The following is a 22,783-nucleotide window of genomic DNA, read 5'->3' on the forward strand; positions in this document are numbered from 1 at the left end:
TGGAGCTTGCACTGGTAATGCAATTATTTAATTCTAGGCGGCAAAAACCCTTCTCACCATTCCAGTACACTGTCTACGAAGAGGTCAACAATCTCATAACCTCTCCGGCTCTTCCAAAGCCTCTAAAGACCTCTCTCTCTCTCTCTCCTCTCTCTCTTTCTCCTCATATAAACACACAAGTATACAACAAACACAGCTAGAAGAGCTGCAAGAACAATTAAACTGAAATCAATGGAGAAACAATCAGGACTTATTGGGAGCAGAATTCTGAAGCTTTTATCAAAAGCTGCACAGCCTGCCGTCACATACCACAGCCCACCGCCCAGCCCTAGAAAAACCTCAGGTCCAATGATATCACTCATTCCCTCTGAGGCCAGAAGGAAGCCCAGGAATGGAATTACCTTTGGTCCAAAAGAACCCACTTCTCCAAAAGTCTCATGCATGGGCCAAATCAAGGGCAAGCAGAAGAAGAAGAAGAAGAAGAACCAAAGCAAAAGCAAGTCAAATACTAGCAAGGGGGCTTGCCCTCCACCACAAGAAAGCACCACCTGCAATCTAGTTTCATGTGTTCCTAAAGAGGTGAAGAAAAAGACATCAAAGGGTTTGCCCAAGGAAGCCCCACCAAAAGAAGGTGATAAAAATGACAATAATCACCCTGATGGTTTGGTGGGCGGTTCATCTAGAGGTCCAGAAAGAGCGCCTTCTTTGGGACAGATGAGGAGGTTTGCAAGTGGTCGTGGTGTGCTGGCGGATTTTGATTTGATATTGGAGGTTCATGATGATCAATTGGGTGATGTGAAAAATAGGGTGGGTGGGGATAGTCAAGGAGATTGATGTTAGTATGGACCAGAAGAAAGAAGTTACTTTGAGGAAAAGGAGGACCATTTCTCCTCATCCAAACCCTCTTCAATTGTAAAAACACTTGCAAAAAAATTAATCAGTGTTTATGGGCTGTTTATGATAATTGTTGTGGCAATACTGATCAGTAACTCTTGAGAATTTTTTTAACCAAGATGGTTTTTCCTGCAAACCAAACAAACATTTGAAGAGCTGTTCAGCTGACTGGTGGTTATTGTCCTAGAGGGCTCTGTGGCTGCAATTTTAATACACATGTAAAATGCTTGACACTTAAAAAGAGTTCAAATTCTTGCATTATTTTTACTGGAAACAAACCAAGAAATAAAATTCATCTTTACAAGATACCAAACCCTTCCTTCCTAGGGGCAGCCGTAGCATCAGAATTTTAAATGGCAGTGTCTGCAAGCCATCCTTCACATCAGCAGCCCAGCCAGCCATGTGGGTTTCTATATTTCTGGAATAAAGAATTGCATAAACATGAAATGATGGAAGGACAGATATTTTGGGTTTTGGATTTCGTTTGTAGCTCAATGAGGAAATAAAATAATTATTTTGTGAAGATTATGTTTGTGATAGTGAGAGAGAGGGTAGGACATCTTTCCAACTAGACTGATAATGATTGTGGGCAGTAGGGTAAGATGTAGGCAAAATAAGTAAAGCAACTTGAGCAAACTTTCTACTTTTCCATGATTCTCTTCTTTTAAACGTAAAAATATTCAAAAGTTGGATTTAAAATCTCATAAGGAATAAATAAGTACCTAAGAGTATCTCTAATCGATATATCAAAAGTGTTATATAGATATTTAACGGCTAGAAATAACATCTCACATCACTCCAATCGATGTGTCAAAGCCGATGTGGAATGAAGGCTGAAGGTTGAGATGTTATTTTTGACATCTCAAAAGAAAAATATCAAATAAATATTTTATTATTATTATTTTTTAAAATTAAAAATAAATCAACACTAAAATAATAATTTAATTTGACATATCAGGTGGAGTGTAAAACTGTGTAAGATATCAAATTGCCACATCAACTATCAAATTTAAATTTGATATTTGGTATTTGAATGCTCTAATCAAGGCAAAGTTAATTAAATATTAGGTTATGACACTATTCCTAGAGTATGCTGATTGCATTCTGACCGGCAAAAAGGATACTAAATGGAAAAAATCTTTCTTGTAATGGAACTAGCAAAAAATGATATCCTCGTTGTATGAGAGTTTCTCTCCAACACCTGGTATGAAAAAAGTGGTAATTTTCCGACATGACTCGATTTGGCAAACATAAACAATCTGATTTTACTGCAAACAAATTTATCTAACATTATATGGGGAAAACAAAAGTTGTACTTTTCTCATTTTAAACTTATTCTAAAATATAAAAGATTAAGATTTTAGATGATTTCTGTTGCCTTATATTAAAATGGGTTGGTGTTGATTGTCACTATAAGTAGTTGGTGGAGCCACAAACTCAATACAAAATGGAAATGGAAAGATGGGTCCGGTCCATATGAAGTATGAACATGTTCTAATTGTTCATGGGTCTCACTCCAAGTATCCAAACCGAACCAATTATTTCACCCAACCAAATATTTTTTGCATTAAAAAAAAAAAAACCAATTTTTAATTACAAAAAAAATCCCAATTTTTGTAACGGACACTAACTCCCCACTCCGCACTCATCCCCTCCCTCTTCTCCTCCGTCACTCACAATCTTCTGTGTCAATATTATAAGATTTCACGAGATTTAAAATCCCCAAAAGCCTCTAGGCGCCACGAGGTCTCTGAAACTCCTCTGTGTTTCTCAAGCAACGCCAAACCCATAAACCCAGTTTTTTTTGTCGCTATTCAAGGCCCCCAACCCCAACCCTCTCTGAACTGCGGTTCGTACAGTGACCTCCATCCTCCGGTGCCACGTCACCCCGCCGCAATGGCCGAAATGACGTTGGAGCTGGTGACCTACCTGCACGGCGACCTCGACCTCCATATCATCGAAGCCCGGCGGCTGCCCAACATGGACCTTGTCTCCGAGCGCTTCCGCCGTTGCTTCACCGCCTGTGACACTATCACAATCCCCCACTCCTCCCACTCCCGCCACACCGAATCCGACGGCGGAGAACACAAGCCCCAACACAGCCGCCCTAAGATCATCACCAGCGACTCCTACGTCACCGTTATGGTCCCCGAGACCACCGTGGCCAGGACGCGTGTCATAAAGAACTCGCAGAACCCGCAGTGGAACGAGCACTTCTTCATCCCCCTGGCACACCCCGTAATTAACCTCGAGTTTCAGGTTAAAGACAACGACCTCTTCGGCGCCGAGCTCATCGGCACCGCTAAGATCTCCGCCGAGAAAATCGCTACCGGAGAACTCATATCCGGGTGGTTTCCAATTATCGGGTCATCCGGGACGCCCCCGAAACCCGACTCGGCGATCCGGGTCGAGCTAAAGTTCACGCCTTTCGAGAAAAACCCACTGTACAAGCATGGTATAGCGGGCGATCCGGAACACAGGGGTGTGCGCCACACGTATTTCCCGTTGCGGAAAGGAAGCTCCTTGAGGTTGTACCAAGACGCGCACGTGCCGCATGGGCTGCTGCCGGAGATCGAATTGGATGGAAGGAAGGTGTATAGGCCTGAGAATTGCTGGGAGGACATTTGCTATGCGATTTCGGAGGCTCATCACTTGATTTACATTGTGGGTTGGTCTGTGTTTCACAAGGTGAGGCTGATTCGAGAGCCCAGCCGACCGTTGCCACGTGGCGGCGAATTAACGCTCGGCGACTTGCTCAAGTACAAGTCTGAAGAAGGCGTGAGGGTGTTGCTGTTGGTCTGGGACGATAAGACCTCACACGACAAGTTCTTCTTCAAAACGGTCACAATTCCAAATCTGCATTGTCGTTTTGAATTTGGTTTTTGCTTATTATGGATTTGTCAATCATTTTCAATCTGTATGGTTTGGAATCTTTTAGCGGTGTCTTTGATTGTAAATAGGGATGGATAATGGTTACCCATTGGCCCAAATGGGTACCTATGAGTTGGTGGTGATAGTGGTGGTGGCTTTGGTAGTGATGGTGATGGTGGTTGGTTGGTACCCATTGCTCATCCAAGTGCATACTGCAACCTATGCAATGCACTATATGGACTGAAATGTAAAGCCAGAAAAAGAAAAGAGAAAAGAAGAAGAGATCCCAAGTTGGACTATTTTATTCCATTTCGGGTAATGGGGTGTTAGAGGGGTACTTAAGTAGTTAATTGGGTTGGTTTCACACCTTCTATTACTCTCCCAGACTTTTGGACTGTAGCATATCTGTTCAGTAGTTCATCATCTTTATTCAGTTATGCTGTTTCCCTCCCCATCTTACTCTTAGTGAGATAACAAATTTTTAGTGCATTGTGTAATTTGTCAAGATGCTTGTGCAAGTATGTGAGGTCATGGAATTTTGTTCGTAATGTGAAGTTCGGATTGGTTGCAGGCAGGAATGATGGGTACACATGATGAAGAAACCCGGAAGTTTTTCAAGCATTCATCTGTTAATTGTGTTCTGGCAACTCGCTACGCCAGCAGTAAGCTTAGCATTATTAAACAACAGGCAGGTTTTGGACGCCCTTATTTGCGTGATTCAGCAAGCGTTCCTTTACTTTCATGTAAGATTTTGCTTTCCACTAAGCTGTTCAACTTGCTGAGTCTAACTTGCATTTTATGGGTTTGTGCAGGTTGTTGGAACCCTCTTTACCCACCATCAAAAATGCGTTCTCGTGGACACACAGGCACATGGTAATAATCGCAAGATAACAGCATTTATAGGAGGTCTTGATCTCTGTGATGGTCGTTATGACACACCTGAGCACAGACTGTTTCGTGATGTTAACACTGTATTTAAGGATGATTTTCATCAACCGACTTTTCCTGTAAGTAATTGGTGATTTGGTTATACAGTTTATTTCTGCATTGTTTCTAACATCCATAACAATTGGGATATTATTTAAGACCCTGTCATGATTTTCCTTGTCTTTCTTGTTTCTTTCTAATTCACTCACGTACTAGCATAATTTGTATATGATATTTTATTTTCAATGATTACTCAAGATCCACAAAATGAGGTTTGTATTCCTTTAAATAGACTGCTAAGATGCATATCTTTTTGGCTTTTTGTGTTTTGTTCCTGTACTAGGCTGGAACCAAGGCTCCGAGGCAACCATGGCATGACTTACACTGTAGAATTGATGGGCCTGCTGCGTATGATGTTCTTATAAACTTTGAGCAACGTTGGAGGAAAGCAACACAATGGAGAGAGTTCGGACTAAAAAAGAGGGCTTCACATTGGCATGACGATGCTTTGATAAAAATTGACCGCATCTCATGGATACTTAGTCCTCCACTATCTGTTTCAAAGGATAGAACAACTATTCCAGAAGACGACCCTGCTTTGTGGGTTCAACGTGAAGATGATCCCGAAGATTGGCATGTTCAGGTTGGATGATGAAACTTTCTTTCACTCTTTTTGTTATTTTCTGTTTTGTTCAATATATATATATATATATATATAATAAAAGAAAAAGGAGAATCAAGCTGGGTATATCTTTCTTTCTTGTGCAGATTTTTCGGTCCATTGACTCAGGATCACTGAAAGGATTTCCCAAAGCCGGCCCTAGTGCTGAGGCCCAGGTTTGTGTTTGAATTCCCCTCTCCCTCCCCCTTCTATCTTTCTTCCTTTTAATACTTTTAAATGTGTGGACAAAATCTGATCGTTCCTCTTGATTGTAACTGCAGAATCTTATTTGTTCAAAGAATCTGCTAATAGATAAAAGCATTCAAACAGCATACATCCAGGCAATCAGATCCGCTCAACATTTTATATATATTGAAAATCAGTATTTTCTTGGTTCATCATATGCATGGCCAGATTATAGAAATGCAGGTAAGCTGACAATATGCTGAGCACTGCATTATGATGCTTGTTTCTAGGAATTTTTTTTTTGGGGAGCAAAACTTTAGCTTTGCGAAACAATGCATCATGGGTATTATTTTATGTGCATAACTGCACTTGAAATTTATGGGTTCTAGCATTCTGTACATGGGAACCAACTCAACTTCCACACACCCCTCCCCCTTCCCCAAGTACAAATCTTTTTTTTTCCTAAGTAATTGCAATTTTTATTATTTACTCCATAATTGACTAGGAATATTGAAAATTTGCATCTTCATTCTATTTCTGTCGTTGGCTTTAAATTAGCCTTAATGACCCAAGACTATTGCACCTGCCACCTAACCACTTATATTTTTTCAAATTCACATTCTTCGGTTTGAAAAATATAAATAAAGTAATTGTTATTAATTGATACTAGATATATGCTTTCCTTGCATTCAAATTTATCTGAATATTTTCTTTCATGGTTTGAGCAGGAGCTGATAATCTTATCCCGGTGGAGTTGGCATTAAAGATTGCTAGCAAAATTAAAGCTAAGGAGAGATTTGCGGTGTATGTTGTTTTACCTATGTGGCCTGAAGGTGATCCAAAATCTGCTGCAATGCAAGAAATTCTTTTCTGGCAGGTATGTGATTATATATTATGGAAATGCTTATACACGGGAAACACATGTTTTGGTAAACTGGAACATTAAGATGGCTGTAATGTTCTTCTAATGACTATAAACAGCGATGGACTTTTTGCTTTGACATCATTGATTCTTTTTGCTGGTAGCCTTTTTTTGAGCTACTCTTTGCTAGTAGCTTGAATAATACATCATCTGTTGTTTGGTTTCCAATCAATGGGATTGTTTTCTTTGAAATTATTGGTTCAGAATTATTACTTTCGTGTTGTTCATCGTAGTATTGGTATCATGGTATCTATTATTAGATGTCAAGGACAAGGAACTAGTGAAAGTGTGTAAGAATAAGAATGGAAAGGACACATAGAAGTTGCTTTCTGACTTGTGCATGTTTACTTTGTGCAGAGCCAGACAATGCAAGCAATGTATGATATTGTTGCAAAGGCACTAAAATCGGTGCAGCTTCAGGACTCACATCACTCACATCCTCAAGATTACCTCAATTTCTATTGCCTTGGTAACCGGGAAAAACTTTCAGAGGAAACTTCAAATGACAATGGTGCTTCGGTAATTATTTGAGAATAATTGTCTTTCCAACTGCTCTGACTTTATCACTCAGTGCTAGCTTCTTGGTTGGCATAAACTAAATAGTAGGCCCTTAATCTGCATGGCTGAGAAATTCATGGTTTCCAACTACAATTTTCACAATATATTCACTTAATCTCTCTCATGCTTTCAGCTTTGAGATCTTAGTATATGCAAAATCTTAGCATGTACTCTGTGGGACCTTGAAATTTCAAAATATGTATCAAGATTAGTGCGCAAGACAGTAGAAAGATTTCCTCTATCCTGTTTGGTATATTTGGAAACCCCAAATAATTAAAGGTCAATGTCACGATCTGTCACATTTACATTATTCTAACAATGGGAAGGCAAAAATATTTTGTTAATGTAGATTATTCTAGTAGTTGTAGTATGTTACACATTTTAAGGCGAAAGCTCTATTTTTACTTATTTTAAAGGTTGGATTTTTGTTTTTGGCCATTGTTACAGATTAAATGCATTCACTTTTGTATTCCTACCATGCCAATGACCTTACGCGTTTTCCTGAGATTTACCATTAGTTCATCCCATGCCTCACAGAGGATAAGATGACCACTCAAGCTTAGATCTTTAAATTCATTAGATATCTGCCTTAATTTATTGTCTGCGAGAACTTTTCAGATGTTGGCCTTTATAATAAAATTTTCTTTCAGGTCTCCGATGCATATAAATATCAGCGGTTTATGATTTATGTTCATGCCAAGGGTATGGTAGTAGATGACGAGTACGTAATACTTGGATCTGCCAATATCAACCAAAGATCAATGGCTGGTACCAAAGACACTGAGATAGCTATGGGTGCATATCAGCCCCATTACACTTGGGCTGAGAGGCGGAAACATCCATTTGGTCAGGTATGCCACTCTCTATAATTTTTCTTGTGTTTTGGCAAACTTCTTATATGAGGCTCCTTTCTTGGCTGATGCCGAGGAGGATATTTATGAGCATGAGTCAGTACCTTCAGCTTCCGAGAGACTTCATGAGCACTAGCTGTTATAATTGTTCTCGTCTTGGTTCAGAGTAGCAGTTCCTTTGCTTTTTGCCCCTTCTTTCCATTGTTTTCCAAGAACAAGTTCAAATGCATTTAAGAAACTTCACAGAATCCCGTTGTGGTCGAGCTTATTGAATATAGTTATTTACCTCCCGGATTTAGAATTTGTTGACAACATAAAGAATTTGCCTTTTTTCAATTTCTTTTACACTTACGTGCTTTAATTAGACATACAATATTCTTTTCATGCAGATATACGGATATCGAATGTCACTTTGGGCTGAGCATCTTGGTAAAGATCCATGCTTTGGAGAGCCAGAGAGTTTGGAATGTGTGAGGACAGTCAACGGGATTGCTGAAGAAAACTGGAAGAGATTCACATCTCCAGATTTTACACAACTGCAGGGTCACCTTCTGAAGTATCCTCTGCAGGTAGATGCTGATGGGAAGGTCGGCCCCCTGCCGGGACATGAAAATTTCCCTGATGTCGGCGGTAAAGTAATTGGAGGTCATTCTGCCGCACTTCCTGATACTCTCACAACATGATCTCTCTAGAGTCTTATGTTCATACACGATTCGTTAAATAAAATTGAAGCGATACGTCACCCAGCCTCCGAGTTACCAGATCAACCTAGTTGCTGTTTCTTTCTTGCTGATTCAGTCCGTTTCCTTGTTGATTAGATTCTGTGAATTTCTACTGTAACTGATGCATATGTGCCAACATAGTTGAAAAGATCACTCTGTGAATTTACACACAATGACTTGGAAGATTAGATATTGTGAATGTAGATTTTTCATTTCTTTTTCTGTTTCTGTTTTTGTACTAATTGGTTGAAGTTCTTAAGGCAGTTGCATTATATATTTTTATTCCTGTTCCTAATATGGATGGCAAGCAAGCAGTAAAGTGCAATAAACCAAAGTTACTTCCAATGAACCAAAATTCAACCATAAACTTGACATTAAACCATGCAATAAAAAAACAATTAAAAATTGTTCCCTCTAAATTCAAATACTAACCAAATTTATTCGTGATAATAATCAAATTGACTAGTCTAGTATTTTTTACGGTAAAAAAAAAAAAAAAAAAAATTCCTACTTGATAGATAAAAGAGAATCAAAATTTTCCGAATTACCTTAATAAATAGAAATTACTATAAGAAGAAATATTTTTACAAAAACTTTCTCCCACCAAAAAGTTTATCGTTCAATCAAATTTACAGGTTAACAGATTAAAATTGAAAAAAATAAAAAAAGAAATGGTTATCTATATATATAAAGCAAAATGTAGAGAATGATAAAACATTGAAAATACCAGAAAATGTCCTTAGTTAATGCAAACATTAAGAATTAAAATTATTAATTAAATGAGGATAATATAGTAAATTCACACATTTCATATTAAAAAAAATTAAAATTAAAATTAAAATTAAAATCAGATAATGAATCCTATTTTTATGGAACACAACTACTCATTATTTTTTTAATTCTAAAATAAATTTTAATTTATAAAATAAAAAAAATAAAAAATAAAAACTTCTTGCAAGCGCTGCTAGTTTAACATAACAAATATGTGCCTTCAACGTAGGAGATTATACCCCTGACAGATATATAATGTAATTTCCGGTTTACATACACAATAGATACAAAGTGGGCTTTTCCCCTTTTAAGAAAGCTCATTGACCCCAAACCCTAATACCTCGACTTTGTTCTCTAGGGTTCTTCGTCTTTGCCCTCTGCGAATGGTAATCTCTCTACTTACGTGATGCTCTGCTGCTGTTGCATGCTTGAGAGAGCTGAAAGATTTTAATGCGTTTTTCTTTTTACATTTTTTGCAGGCGGATTCTCCTCGCAAAAAGTAAGCCCTATAATTTCTATTGCTGTTTTTCAATTTCTGGGTTCGAATTGCATCCTAATATATATTATGTATATTTGTAGAAAAATAATTGCCTTTCAACATACTTGTTGGGTCGAGGCTTTCGATCTATTGGTGCTGATACTTTTGCTTTGTGTCAGTGTATTGGAGTTATTGGAATTTTTATTTGACTATGTTTGGCTATTGAAGCTTTCTTTGTCTGTTTTTTGTGAGCCACTTACCATCCGTAAATCATTTTGTCAAAATCACTCTCTCTCTATCTTTCTGTTTTTCTTATAAGAAAGGAAGAACACAAATTCCCTGTTTTAGGATTTTCAATCTTAGCTTCGATTTTTACAAATACAGTCATAGATATGCGAGTGGGTAAGGAAATCATACGGTTCTGCTTATATGCTGTGCCTTAGTCCATGGAAGATGTTCTACGGGCAATCTGTTTATTTGGGAAACCATCCAATGCGGAAACTGTTCATACATGCGAGGTTTTGTCTTTACCATGTAGGTCTAGGTGGTGTAATTTTAGAATGGTATATGCAAGTTATGTTTATGCTTGGAAGTTTTCACTTTGGAGTTATAGAGGATAAAGTCACCCAGAAGTTTTATGTTCAGATTTGTTACTTTTTCCATTATGTTTTGCAGAACGTTTTAAATGTCTTATTTAGTGGGGCGAAAATTGTTGAATTGTGATACTAATGAATCAGGGAGACTCTAGTTAAATATGTGGTGTTCATATGATTCCATTTGGGGTAGTTGGTTATGATCAACATGGCTTGCTTTCTCATTTTTCACACTGAGACGACCATTCTAGGGTCTGGTAATAAAAGAATTATAGGTGAATATTATCTTTTAGAGCATATTAGCTGTGAGTTTCTTTTCATTAGGAAGATTCACTATGTGGGAAAGTGTTTTGTGCTGTTTGGCTCTTATTTTTTGATGTTGTTCAGAAGTTTTATGCCATACATATGTGTAAATCAGGTACTCACGATCCCCTTCTCCGTGGAGAGCTCAGTCCAGGTCCAGGTCCAGGTCTTGGTCTAGGCCTAGGTCAAGGTCAAGATCTTGGTCTAGGCCAAGGCAGAGTTCTCACTCTAGAAGTCGTGGCAGGTTGGTCTTTACTTTTTTTGCTTAAATGTGTTGTTCATGTTTATTAGTATCAGTGTTTTTAAAAGGCAAAAACAAGCACTCCATGACTCGAGAGCAGGGTGCCCAAGGTGTTTCTTTGTTGCATGACACAGTTTTGCCTAGGATTTGAAGAGGAAAATTAATACCCCACTTAGAGCCCCTTTCTAAATAATTAGAATATCTCAGTAGTCTCTAACCCAAACAACCAAGTAGCTCTCAGATATTTTTGGCCGCTCTAAGGTGGTTCCCTGCAGATTTATATTTCTTAAATTTCAATAATTCTCACCCCTGAAGGCTTACACCTCAATGCCTTGTGGCTTATGCCTCACTTGTGAGGCACAAAACACCTCACATTATGCCTTTGCATTGGAAAACATTGGTTTTGAAAACATTGATTTATTAATTTTAGTTTTAAAAATACTGGTTTTAGTAACTTCAGTTTTTCTGCCATGTGACACCAATGATTCTTATAAATGGTTGGCGTTTTTTTGGGTGCAGATCAAGGTCCAGAAGTCCTGGCAGGTTGTTGTTAATTTTGGTTTTTCTTTACAGGAGAATATCTGTTTATAAAGTTGACAGTGGTCAAACCTTCTTTCGATTTATGACACTGATATTTTTCTCTGGTGCTCATCTAAGTTTTGTTTTATGTGGTAGGCCTGCTGCTATAAATCCTGGAAATACACTGTATGTGACTGGCTTATCAACAAGGGTCTCAGAGAAGGATGTTGAAAGGCATTTTTCAAAGGAGGGGAAGGTGCTTTTATTATTTTCTATTTTATTTAGTGAAAGTTTTTTATTGCACTAACTATTCCATTATTCATGGTATAGTGATGAATTTTGCATTTATATATTCTGCTTGCCTTATTTCACAGGTAGCCTCATGCTTTCTTGTTGTGGAGCCCCGCACTCGAATTTCTCGTGGTTTTGCCTTTGTTACTATGGACTCTGTTGAAGATGCTGAACGGTGCATTAAACATCTCAACCAGTCAGTTCTGGAAGGTCGATACATCACTGTTGAGAGGGTAATGTGATTTTCATACGGTGATAAACTTTAAACCATTTGTTTTGTTTTGTTTTTCTTGACTTGGCGGTTTTCTGGTTATATTCATAACTCACTGCGTCAGGTATGTTGGCAGCAATCACAGATGATGAGTTTATCCATGTCAACTTTAGTGAAACAGCTTGATCAATGGCAAGCTTAAACAGCTTTTCAAATGCGCCTGATCAACTAAACATAGCAACTATATTCCAACAACTATACAACTTCAGCATTCACTTTCAACTCTCAACTAATCCACGGACATTACCAACAACTTTCTAATGAGGCTTTTATGGTATTTCATAACTGGCATTCATTTTGTGGACACTAATCGTATCACATATGTGCCTGGATATCTTGTGCTTGTTTCTGTGTCCAGATTTCCCACTTTATTTAGTTTCCTCTTAAGTTTTCTTTATCAAATATATATTTTTAAATCTGATCAAGTATAAAAAATAATGTTGCTTGTGGTAAGATATATTTCAGTTCTTCAAATTTTGTTAATGATTCTTGTATGATTAATTTTTCTAACTGTATAATGGAAATTTCAAAGAATTAAGGATTTATATGTTTATTTTCAGTCTCGGAGGAAGCGGCCAAGAACTCCAACACCTGGGCATTATCTTGGGTTGAAAAATACTAGAGACTATGGTATGCTTAATATGCTTTCCTATGTAAATAATAAAAGTGCAGTTGTCTCACTGTGGTTTGTTTGCCTATATCTCATATTTTATCTCTGTATTGGTGACAGGTTATCGAGGTGATCGGGATGGGGATCGGGATCGGGATCGTGGTAGGTATCGTGGGGGCTCAGGTCGTGATGACTATGGATATCGGAGGTCTCCAAGGCGCTCACCGTACAGAGGTGGCCGTGATTATTCTCCTAGGGGTTCACCTTATGGCGGAAGATCTAGAAGGGAGAGGTCTTATTCTCCCTATGGCAGCCCTGAAAGGAAGTATGCTCGTGGCTCTAGATGAGTGTGTGTTGTGATTTCCTGTCCAACAAAATTTACAGACTAAGGGACAAAATGTAGCAATGTAATGATTGTGTTCTGAAGTCTGAAGTTCCTCTGGTTTCGTTTCTCATGTTGTTACTAAGTAGTAGGATTGCTGGTTTGTGCCTTTGGACATGGGAATCGATATATAATATGTGGCTTAGCTTATCTCCAATTTTAGTCTTCCCTGTTTGTACACAGTTTTATGTGAAATTTGAACTATGATATAGTTGGTTTCGATCTTGCAGAAAGCCTAACCAACGGTGCAAGTTTGGCCAAAGAAATTGGCCCTTTTACTTTTGTAGTCTTGATGATTCTCACCTCATTACTTTTCCTAGCCTAGTTAAATGTTGTCAAGTTAGTAGCCATGTTTTCTTCCAAAGAAAATCCCAGTTGACCTCATCTTAAAAAGTTCAAAGGTTACAAAGGACCACTAGGAAAGGTCTTAATAGGAAAGGTCGTCTTTGATTCGAGTGTGTGAGTTTGGTACCATCACCCTCTTGATAGGAAAGGTCTTAAAACATTAAAAAACAAACCAGATTTAAAGGTTTGGGCTAAAACGTGCTTTCGGCGCAATCAATCTCAACCCGATAAAAGCCATAGGCCTATAGCTGGTTGCCTAGGTGATAATCAGCAATCTGGGCCTAGCCCAACTATTAATTGTACAACTTATCACTCCAAATATGAAGAAGAAACAGACAACTCCTTGTTTTCATTTTGAGGGAAGCTTGAGCTTAGCAAGTGCAAGGCCATGTCACTCTCTGTAAACCCCCAATCCTCTAAGCTTTTCTCTCTCCTCCCCGCCAAACCTCTCTCTCTCACCACCACACCTCACAAGCTCGCACCGCCCACAACCATAAAGTTTCAGAGAAAACTACACACACTCTTACCCTCTGTTAACTCTTCTTACTCCATTCAAAACGACTCTTTCGAAGAAGACCATGTAATCGGTGACTGCGTTGTCTTCGAAGAAGGCATATTCGACGACCCTTATCTCCAAAACAACACCAAAGTCGATACTTTTAACCCAACCAAAGCAAAACCCAGAAAAGCTATCGATGAAATTGGGTCTGAGAACTTGGTTCCGGACCAATGGAGAGAGGTACAAGCGGAGATTAACATAACGAAGAAAGAGAGGCGCAAGATAGCTCAAGAAGTGCAGTTTGGTACGAGGGTCGAGAAGCGGAAGAAGGGGTTAGAGCCCATAAGGGATTTGAATTTGGAGGAGTACTTGGCGTACAGAGAGGCCAAGTTGAATCAATTGAAGCCTCTTGTTTTGGATGACGCTTCAGGTTTGGCTCAGGTCGAGTATGCTAAAGCTAAGGAGTTGAAAGATAATGAAGGTAATGATGGGTCTTTGAGTGAGCGAGTGGCGCCTAAGAATCCAAGGTGGGCGGTTTATGGGAAGGGTCTGGAGGATGTTACTGAGTTCTTTAACAGTGAGCATTATGAGCCTGGTGCTAAGAAATCTGAAGGTGATTGCTTTCCTCTTTTCTCTGTTATATATTTATACTGAGCTTTCAGATGGGGCTGAGATTTTCTAGTATGTTCATGTGGGTTCTGTGAAATGCTGGTTTTAGCTTTGAGTTTTATTGAAAAGTAGTAAATTTTGGTATATAGGTCTAGGATAATGTAACAAAGTATAATTTTTTTTTTTTATACTGCAGATAATCAAGCTCTCTTTTTAACCAATTTTTCAGACATGGACAATTTTTCCTAGGTTGAACTTGAATTGGTCTTTTTTTGGGTGTGTTTGATGGATATGGTCTGTGAAATATTGTTTGTTGCTTGAATGAACAGGACCCCGAAAGTTGTTTACGAAAGAGGAGAAGGCTATGCTAAATAAGCGAAAACCTGATATAGCTGCTGCCACCTCTGTAAGTGTCACTTGTGTTATGATCATTAATATGTAATGGTTTCTGTGTTTATTGTTAGATTGATTTTCGTTTTTCTCATTAGAAAATCATTCCTTAGTGAAACCCTTACTTGTTGTACCTTACGTAAATTTGAACATATACAGCTGCCCCCGCACACAATCACATTTTTGTAGTTCTAGTTCGATGAACTTGAAGGTTTTAACTTGATTTTGGTGTATTTGAAATCTCTTTCAGATCAAATGGCTACCACTTCACACTCTTGCTGCATCAGGAGAATTTTACCTTATGGATGCTTTATTGAAACATAATGCTGATATCAATGCTGTGGATAAGGTATATAAATGGCCACCTTTTCTATTGGAATGTTAACTGCAAAGATTGTTCTTTCCTTTTCATTCTTGATTTGAGCTTTGGTTCATTGCTTTCCAGGATGGTTGGAATTCTCTTCGTAAAGCAATTCTTGGTAAAAATCAGGCCATCACGAACTATCTTTTAAGAGAATCAGCTAATCCGTTTATTCGTGATAAAGTGAGTAGATTACCTAGTGAATCTCCCAATCCAGTTTGGTTTTAGCGTTACTATTATTGTTCTAACTAAATGTTTATGTTGAAAACAGGATGGCGCCACCTTGATGCATTATGCTGTCCGAACAGCTTCCAGTCAAGCAATTAAAATTCTTCTGTTATATAATGTTGAGATAAACCTTCAGGACAATGTACGGATTATAATTTCCCATGCTTGCTTACACTTTGGTATGCAATATAAAGAAACAATTATTCAAAAAGTTTTACTTTGACTTTATAGGATGGATGGACACCATTACATCTAGCTGTTCAAGGCCGAAGAACAGATGTGGTGAGGCTTTTATTGATTAAAGGATCGGATAAGACATTGAAGAATAAGGTAACTTTTGAATGATTCCTTTAGCTTGTGTTTGTAGTGCATAAGTTTTCTGCATTTTGCACATGCTTGGTTGGATGCATAAAAGAAACTATGAGCGATTGCTTCTTGAACTGTCCTTCATATGATTTCTGCTCTCACGTGTCGTAGTTCGAGTCTAAGCACCTTATCGACATTCTGGTGTATGCTTTAGTTCTTATTGCCCTGACGTGCGACTGTAAGAATGATAGTTGATTGTAATGTAAGTCATCTATTTGTTGCAGGATGGTTTAACCCCTCTTGACCTTTGCCTCTATTCTGGTCAAGAAACAAGGACTTACGAGCTAATTAAGCTGTTGAAGCTTCTTCCCAAGCCACGCTAATTGGTTAATATTCGAACCACAAATATACCTGATCGGTGTTTCGGCTGCCCAAATGATCTGATGACAAGCCGGGGTTTGATCTATACCATAACTTTTACATAAAAGTTTCAGCATTTCAGATGATCATCCATCAGTCCAACTTACCAGTCACAAGAGCCAAGTGCCAACCACAATATCAACCAGGGAAGGCCTGTAATTTTGTAATTGTTTGTAATTAAAAAATCATTGAAAAATCATTGTAGAATGCAAATTTTTTTTTTTCCTTAAATGAGAAAATCCCATTAATAATTTGGGCCGGTTCATGTTATGCTTGAGTCTGCATCAGCATGGCACATGCCCAACACAATCAAATGGAGCTTGACACGAACAGGCATGACATCTATGCATGAAGAAGAGTGTGCTAGATCGTGGTGAAACAGAGTATCCTCTTTGTTTTCTTTGGGTTCAGCGAGTATCCTAAACTATACGTCCTCACATTATGCCATGTGTCGTAACATTATCTCGTATTATTATGTAATACCTAGCGTTATGCCATGTGTCGTAACGATATGTCACATGTAAATTCATTTTTAAAATCGTAACATCATATTGGATGGGAGATTAGAAGATAGGATTTCGGGAATAGGGGTAAACTCGTTCAATCACTTGAATTTTAAACTTGTTATACGCAATTGTTTTTTAATTCAACATCGGTTTCGATATTTTGAGCTACAAATCTCTTGCTCGTAATCCTTTCTATTTTATTTGATCTCGAAAGGGAGGGGTTAGGTTGGAACAAAATTATAAAAATTAATTATGAGTTCATCTAGTTTAATGACATTGACATATAATTGACTGGGGAGACAAGCACAGGATGGGCGTATCTTTGTCAAAATTCCCCTTGATAAAAGCGAACCGAAGTTGAGCCAGCAAATGAAAAGAAGAAAGCGCCATATTGTTGAAATCGAAAGAAACTCAACCAACTCTCTATTTTATCTGTTTCTTCAGCTCTCTCTCTCTCTCTCTCTCTCTCTCTCTCTCTCTCTCTGTACATTGATATTTCTTCTTCTTCTTCTATAATGATCGGAGCTCAATTTCATGTGACGGATCGCTCAGCTGCCATCCGTTCGATCCCAAGCACTTGGCCTGCTGCTAGTTCTGCTTCTTCCTCCTCGCTCCACTCGGTCTTCACGGTTCGATTAGGTTTCAGAACGACAGAACGGTGTCGTGGCCTCAAATCGATCGCCATTAGCTGCAACAACTCTTCCTCTCGTTCCAGATCCAGGAATGCCGATCACCACGATTACGATTATCTCCAAGCTTCTCTCCTCCTCTCAGGTCCCAACTCTCTCTGCACCACCTATGATCACATACATATATGTATAAATATACGTGTACGTATATTTCTATGTATCTGTAATAACTTTTTGAATTGATTTTGATTTGAATCTGTTAAATTCTTACTTTTTCGTCCAAAGATGAAGTCTTTACCTGTTTGTCCATATATTCTGTTGATTTTTATTGTTTTTAATTTGTTGGTTTCGAATGTTGCAGTGTAAAGTGAAGTAATTTGTTGCTAATTCAGTGATGGGGTGTGATGATCATGTTTTGAAGTTGTTGACTGTGTTAAATTAGTGCAGAAACTATATCTCACTACCGTATGCAAAAGCGAGGGTTTAAAGAAGAGACGAAATGGCAGTCCTCTGGTAAATTGCGTCCCTTTTCAGCTCAAGCAAACCGATCTCGAAACCTCTTTGATACCTTAGGCCGAAACTTTCTCCAGCGTTTCCAAAATCCCACGATTTTTCTCAAGATTTCTTGTGATGGAGACTTTTTGCTTCCAATTGTTGTAGGTATATAAAATTATGTACAGGAATATAAGTGTAATTTGAAGTGTCACATCCTCTGGTCACCAACTGTAACTTATCTGATTTTTGTTTTTCAGGTGAATTTGCCATAGAAAATCTCATCGATGCCCAATGGGGAGATGAGAATGGGGTAACTGTTTGAGTTCTGTAATTAAATGGGTTGCTTTCTTATGTAAAATGTACATTGACCCCAAAAACTGGTCATTCTACAGGACTCCCCTGATCAATTCCAGTTTGTGAGTAATCTCGTCGGCAAACTTGGTTATCAAGTATGTAGTTAATTTTTTTCCCATGTATTAATTACTTTCTGAAGGGCCGAAGGCTTTTATCATTTGTCCTTTTCCTGCTTTAGCTACTCAGTTTATGTTTATTGCATGTCTATAAGGAAACCTAATGATACTAATAACTAGATTTTTAGAAAAAGTGAGTGGTGAGAAGGGAATGTATGTAAGCTTTTTGTCTTAAGAGGACATTCAGTTTTTTATCCAAGTTGATAGTGGGGTGTAAAACCATTCAGGTCATTCTCTTATTTTGTTGCTACCTCTTCAATTCCAGGTGACTATGGTGAGAATTACAGAAAGAGTGATGAATACTTACTTTGCCGGATTGTGTTTTAGCAAGGTGGTAAACCCTTGTGAGTTATGAACTAATATTTTAAGAAAGTGAAGCAACCTAATGACATCAAGGTTCCTATTATCTGCAGCCAGGGGAACACGAGGTTTTTAATGTGAATGCACGTCCGTCAGATGCCATAAATGTTGCACATAGAAGCAAGGTAAATGTCTTTCTTGCATTCATCAATACAAATGCTCATAGACTTTGTGTCCATGCGTGTTCCTGCTTCTTCATGGGCATGAAAAAAACTGTTACCTTTCTGTTGAAGTTCGCAAGATCTAAAAATCTATCACACATGCACATGATCATTTCTTTTGAAACTACTGCTAACTTTGTGTGACGCTTGCCATATGCAGGTGCCCATATGTGTAAATAAACAGATTGTCTTAACTGATGCTGTAAGAATCAGTTATGGGATGGGCCGAGTGCGTGATACAAAGTCTGTTTATGATGTATCTCTTGACAGGTATTGAGTTGTATTTTGTGCACCTCAAGTTTGTTTCATCAGTTAATTTCTGGTTCTAATCTTTAGTTAAATTCTTTTCAGTGCCGCAGATGGTCCCGATTTTTTAATTCAAGAACTTGAGTTGGTTAATAATATCAGTTTAGCTATTAAAGAGGAAAGATATAAAGATGCAGGTATTTTATGTACTGCATTTCTGATATACACAACATTTCTAGGTCACATTACTTCTTCTTTTCTTCATCAATTTGCTTCTGATTGCCTGATGGTTTTACATATATTGGATTATTTATCAATTAACGAATGGATCCTGCAGCCATGTGGAGAGACAAACTAGTCAAGCTTCGCAAGTCAATTCAAGGGCCTTAACCAAATATATAAGGTTAATCCGCTTCTAAATAAGTTGATGCTTCTACGCACTGTTGGCATAGCAATTCATTATGGAGATTCTAGTGCAAGGAACACCTTTATGCATTATTGGATAATGAGAGAACTTTTAAAATATTGAATGTACAGCTACTGTAGAATATTGAATACTGCCCCCAAGTTTGTATATGTAAAACCATGTACTCAGATGGATACTTCAAACCATAAGCATGGTCAGCCTTCTTTGGAGATTCGTATCCACGGTTTGTAAATCTCAGCAAAGTGTTATATGACAAGAAAGAATGAAATTGCGTTCGTTTGAATCTAATTGAAACAATATATTGTTCTTTCTAAGATCTTTGGTGTATTATTAGATTTGTGCAATGCTTAATCTACTGGTATTTTGAGCTGACATTTGAAAGCTTAGTGTACTCTTAATCCTTGGCAACTACAGCTACAATGGGGGCTGAACTCGAAATTCGAAATATGTCATCAAATTCTTCAAATTTTGACTCTTTCTTTTCTCTTTTTTTATTAATTCATTTTCCCAAATTACAAATTTAGCGTCTTCTTAACTTCCTTACCCAAGGGACAGATGTTTGTTCAACAATTGTCACTCCAGTAACCTAAACTACATGCCACAACATGTATTTTAATGATCCAAAGAGTAGCCTTTGTATGCAAAAATGACCAGTAGCTATATTCTTCACCAATATGAACATGTACACTTTACAGACGAGAGAACAAAAATATGGATTAAAATAGCAACCAGCAACGAGAGTTGCAGTATGCATTTTTTTTAACGACAAAGGTGGAGGCACTACAACTTATTAGAATTTCCACTACAAACTTTAATTCAGCCGTCTGCACATGGAAGGAATCCTTGGAGGCATCTGCCATCTGATCGGCATCTTCTCACCGTCTCCCCACAGAGCATAGGCTTCTTCTCCATGCGCAGCATCATCACCAATGTCAAGGTCCTCTTCCTTCATCCTAAGATCAACGATACGGCTGATCAAAATGCAAATCAAGCTTGTGACAACGACATTCCATACGATAATGAAAACTGCTCCAATGATCTGGTGCCCCATTTGTATGAGGCCATCTTTTGGTTTCCTATCAAGGATGCTGTACATTAAGCCTGGACCGTAATGGCTAGTCGGGTACATCATTCTCAGAAGGTTGGCTCGAGCAAAGAAGCCTGAGAGGAGACCCCCCAACAGGCCAGCCACGGCGTGGGTGTGAAAGGCCCCCAATGTGTCATCAACACTTTGGAAGAGGGCTGATCTTCTGTGCAATACCATCATGGTGTACCAAGGTATTGAACCAGACATTGCTCCCATTATTATTGCTGCCCATGGCTCCACAATCCCTGCGCAGGTAGATATTATTTGGTGGGATGCTGCAAAATTGCTTCTTCTTACTTTTTTAAATCAAAACTCAGTTCATAAACATTCATAACCGTCATGTTTTTGTCTGGTTGTTTTACTTCAGTTCATAGAAAGTGACAAGCAGCTACCAAAAAACATGTTCTTGAAAGATATTTTCTACGGCCTTATGAAAGCAATGTTTATGCTATGTTTTCTTGCCATATATAATATATAAATGTTTCATTATCAACCTATTTGACACTACACTTTAAAACAAAATGGACGAGAGATAGTTTGATAACATAACATGTCATGATTTTGTGCAAGAGAATGTCTTCATTCATTATGTGAATTGAGCAAGGACTAGTTTACCTGCACCAGGTGTGATGCAGACGAGGCCAGTGATCATCCCCTGGACCGCGCCGATCACGGAGCTTTTCTTGTACACTACCATATCAAGGGAAACCCACACCAAGAGGCTAGTGGCAGTGCATATATGGGTGTTGATAATGGCCAAAGATGCAATCAAGTTTGCTGCAAATGGAGAGCCACCATTGAACCCTGTCCATCCAAGCCACAAAAACCCTGCACCTCCCAACATGTGAATTATGTTGTTTGGAGGGAAATGTTGCCTGTCATGTGATTGCCTTGGTCCTACCTATATGATAGCAACATTCAATACTAAACCACCGCCAAAAAACAAAACAAAAACAAAGAAACAAGTATTATACATAGAAGGGTTTCGGGTGTCCATATCAATTACCCAATAAGCAGCAGTAAAACCAGCCACACCAGATGACAGATGAATCACATATCCACCAGCATAATCAATGATGTAGTTCTCAAGAAACCCTTTTCCCCAAATACTGAAAGCACCAACTGTGTAAGACAAGGTGAGCCACATTGGCACAAACAACATCCAAGCATAGAAGTTCATCCTCCCAAGCAAGGAGCCCCCAAGCAATATCACAGTAATGGCAGCAAAAACAAATTCATAGTAGACATAATCAGCCATTGGAACATAAAAACCTCCATACTCATGGAGGAGAAACCTTCGGGTCAGAGCAAAAGCAGGCTTGCCCAATATTGGGCAAAATCTGGTACCAAATGACATGTTGTGAGCCCAAAGAACCCAACAGATGAGGACTGCAGCAAAGGCATATAGGGCCATGAAAGCTGAGTTTACAGCCCATTTCTTCTTCACCATGCTTCCATAGAGTATGACAAGGCCAGGAACACTCTGCATGCCTACCATGGTGGTTGCTATTAGCTGCCATCCATTGTCTCCTTTGTTGTTCCATCGTGGTGATGCTTCGTCTGGCAGGAGATTCACCGGGAGAACTCCGGAGTAATTGCTATAAGTCATCGAAAGTGGTATAGAGGAGGAGAGAAACTTTGGTGAAATTTTGGAATAGCTTAGCAGGAACAGCAAATATATAACAAAGTTATGAGTTGTTATTGCACTTTGTAATAATCTACAAGTTTGATTTCTTGTAGAAAAGTATATACTGAACACTCATTGCTGGCTGATGTTACAGATTCAATTTGAAAATTTTAAAGCAGTAAGCAAGGGTACCATAATTTGGGTGCACTTAATCAAATTAGTTTTGCTTGGCCTCTGTCATTTGAGTTGTTGTTGCACTAACATTCTGAAAGCAACTTTTATTAGAAAACCTCAAAATTTTGATACTGTGTGTCTCCACAGTCCACATTAGCAAGAAGAGTTCCGTCAAATGGCTCCAAGAAGAGGCATAATTTGGATGTTGGCATGGGTTTGAATATGGCAGCTATTGCTTGGTGAAAATGTAAGAATTTTTTTGGGTGTAAATTGATGGGATTTATTTTAAATTACACCTTTGAATATTCATTTTTGTTTCCCTTTTATCTCTTTGTGAGTGATTTCATTAGCTGGGACTGGGAGCGTGGAAAGCTATGGCCCATGGTATATTC

General features: G+C 38.4%; 6 protein-coding genes across 9 annotated transcripts; 5 read left to right on the forward strand and 1 right to left on the reverse strand.

Moving 5' to 3' along the window:
• Nucleotides 232-834, forward strand: LOC18770091 (uncharacterized protein At1g76070). Its single transcript, XM_007203074.2, has one exon. It carries the CDS (start codon nucleotides 232-234, stop codon nucleotides 832-834), a length of 603 nt encoding a protein of 200 aa, XP_007203136.2.
• Nucleotides 2,474-8,885, forward strand: LOC18770169 (phospholipase D delta). The gene is made up of 10 exons (XM_007204223.2): nucleotides 2,474-3,735; nucleotides 4,337-4,453; nucleotides 4,578-4,772; nucleotides 5,036-5,335; nucleotides 5,461-5,529; nucleotides 5,635-5,782; nucleotides 6,268-6,416; nucleotides 6,819-6,980; nucleotides 7,670-7,870; nucleotides 8,260-8,885. Exons 1-10 carry the CDS (start codon nucleotides 2,791-2,793, stop codon nucleotides 8,551-8,553), a joined length of 2,580 nt encoding a protein of 859 aa, XP_007204285.1. The 5' UTR covers nucleotides 2,474-2,790; the 3' UTR covers nucleotides 8,554-8,885.
• On the forward strand, nucleotides 9,639-13,290 carry LOC18771303 (serine/arginine-rich splicing factor SR45a). 3 transcript variants are annotated; one of them, XM_007202438.2, is made up of 8 exons: nucleotides 9,640-9,749; nucleotides 9,843-9,862; nucleotides 10,853-10,981; nucleotides 11,498-11,521; nucleotides 11,654-11,753; nucleotides 11,872-12,021; nucleotides 12,620-12,689; nucleotides 12,790-13,290. In XM_007202438.2, exons 1-8 carry the CDS (start codon nucleotides 9,747-9,749, stop codon nucleotides 13,014-13,016), a joined length of 723 nt encoding a protein of 240 aa, XP_007202500.1. In that variant the 5' UTR covers nucleotides 9,640-9,746; the 3' UTR covers nucleotides 13,017-13,290. The 3 variants fall into 3 exon arrangements, with proteins under 3 accessions (XP_020424273.1, XP_007202500.1, XP_020424274.1); XM_020568684.1 differs by lacking the exon at nucleotides 11,498-11,521 and having other exon boundaries at nucleotides 9,639-9,749; XM_020568685.1 differs by lacking the exon at nucleotides 10,853-10,981.
• On the forward strand, nucleotides 13,710-16,747 carry LOC18769563 (ankyrin repeat domain-containing protein, chloroplastic). The gene is made up of 7 exons (XM_020569320.1): nucleotides 13,710-14,508; nucleotides 14,834-14,910; nucleotides 15,145-15,243; nucleotides 15,340-15,438; nucleotides 15,527-15,625; nucleotides 15,715-15,813; nucleotides 16,074-16,747. The coding sequence occupies exons 1-7, from the start codon at nucleotides 13,785-13,787 to the stop codon at nucleotides 16,170-16,172; spliced, it is 1,296 nt and encodes a 431-aa protein (XP_020424909.1). The 5' UTR covers nucleotides 13,710-13,784; the 3' UTR covers nucleotides 16,173-16,747.
• LOC18769207 (bifunctional nuclease 2) lies at nucleotides 16,958-19,833 on the forward strand. Of its 2 annotated transcripts, none has more exons than XM_020569321.1 (9): nucleotides 16,958-17,489; nucleotides 17,792-18,004; nucleotides 18,097-18,149; nucleotides 18,232-18,288; nucleotides 18,575-18,583; nucleotides 18,723-18,794; nucleotides 18,991-19,100; nucleotides 19,182-19,273; nucleotides 19,414-19,833. In XM_020569321.1, exons 1-9 carry the CDS (start codon nucleotides 17,231-17,233, stop codon nucleotides 19,464-19,466), a joined length of 918 nt encoding a protein of 305 aa, XP_020424910.1. In that variant the 5' UTR covers nucleotides 16,958-17,230; the 3' UTR covers nucleotides 19,467-19,833. The 2 variants fall into 2 exon arrangements, with proteins under 2 accessions (XP_020424910.1, XP_007202227.1); XM_007202165.2 differs by having other exon boundaries at nucleotides 16,968-17,489; nucleotides 18,575-18,640.
• On the reverse strand, nucleotides 20,301-22,199 carry LOC18769306 (ammonium transporter 3 member 1). Its single transcript, XM_007203424.2, has 3 exons — nucleotides 21,597-22,199; nucleotides 21,206-21,491; nucleotides 20,301-20,835 (listed from the first exon to the last, which is right to left on the reverse strand). The coding sequence occupies exons 1-3, from the start codon at nucleotides 22,197-22,199 to the stop codon at nucleotides 20,315-20,317; spliced, it is 1,410 nt and encodes a 469-aa protein (XP_007203486.1). The 3' UTR covers nucleotides 20,301-20,314.

The sequence above is a fragment of the Prunus persica genome, chromosome G7 (genome assembly GCF_000346465.2).
Source record: "Prunus persica cultivar Lovell chromosome G7, Prunus_persica_NCBIv2, whole genome shotgun sequence".
Lineage (NCBI taxonomy): Eukaryota > Viridiplantae > Streptophyta > Magnoliopsida > Rosales > Rosaceae > Prunus > Prunus persica.

What these genes read in the sequence shown, in the direction of transcription:
- LOC18770091 (XM_007203074.2), top strand. Translation starts at nt 232, where the DNA reads ATGGAGAAACAATCAGGACTTATTGGGAGCAGAATTCTGAAGCTTTTA.
- LOC18770169 (XM_007204223.2), top strand. Translation starts at nt 2,791, where the DNA reads ATGGCCGAAATGACGTTGGAGCTGGTGACCTACCTGCACGGCGACCTC. An exon ending in TTAGCATTATTAAACAACAG is followed by an intron (nt 4,454 to 4,577) that starts GCAGGTTTTGGA and finishes GGGTTTGTGCAG; the next exon opens with GTTGTTGGAACCCTCTTTAC. An exon ending in GGAAACATCCATTTGGTCAG is followed by an intron (nt 7,871 to 8,259) that starts GTATGCCACTCT and finishes CTTTTCATGCAG; the next exon opens with ATATACGGATATCGAATGTC.
- LOC18771303 (XM_007202438.2), top strand. An exon ending in CACTCTAGAAGTCGTGGCAG is followed by an intron (nt 10,982 to 11,497) that starts GTTGGTCTTTAC and finishes TTTTGGGTGCAG; the next exon opens with ATCAAGGTCCAGAAGTCCTG. An exon ending in GATACATCACTGTTGAGAGG is followed by an intron (nt 12,022 to 12,619) that starts GTAATGTGATTT and finishes GTTTATTTTCAG; the next exon opens with TCTCGGAGGAAGCGGCCAAG.
- LOC18769563 (XM_020569320.1), top strand. Translation starts at nt 13,785, where the DNA reads ATGTCACTCTCTGTAAACCCCCAATCCTCTAAGCTTTTCTCTCTCCTC. An exon ending in TGGTGCTAAGAAATCTGAAG is followed by an intron (nt 14,509 to 14,833) that starts GTGATTGCTTTC and finishes TTGAATGAACAG; the next exon opens with GACCCCGAAAGTTGTTTACG. An exon ending in ATAAGACATTGAAGAATAAG is followed by an intron (nt 15,814 to 16,073) that starts GTAACTTTTGAA and finishes TATTTGTTGCAG; the next exon opens with GATGGTTTAACCCCTCTTGA.
- LOC18769207 (XM_007202165.2), top strand. Translation starts at nt 17,231, where the DNA reads ATGATCGGAGCTCAATTTCATGTGACGGATCGCTCAGCTGCCATCCGT. An exon ending in TTTGCTTCCAATTGTTGTAG is followed by an intron (nt 18,005 to 18,096) that starts GTATATAAAATT and finishes TTTGTTTTTCAG; the next exon opens with GTGAATTTGCCATAGAAAAT. An exon ending in AATGGGGAGATGAGAATGGG is followed by an intron (nt 18,150 to 18,231) that starts GTAACTGTTTGA and finishes GTCATTCTACAG; the next exon opens with GACTCCCCTGATCAATTCCA.
- LOC18769306 (XM_007203424.2), bottom strand. Translation starts at nt 22,199, where the DNA reads ATGACTTATAGCAATTACTCCGGAGTTCTCCCGGTGAATCTCCTGCCA. An exon ending in GTTTTACTGCTGCTTATTGG is followed by an intron (nt 21,492 to 21,596) that starts GTAATTGATATG and finishes GCTATCATATAG; the next exon opens with GTAGGACCAAGGCAATCACA. An exon ending in CTGCATCACACCTGGTGCAG is followed by an intron (nt 20,836 to 21,205) that starts GTAAACTAGTCC and finishes CTACCTGCGCAG; the next exon opens with GGATTGTGGAGCCATGGGCA.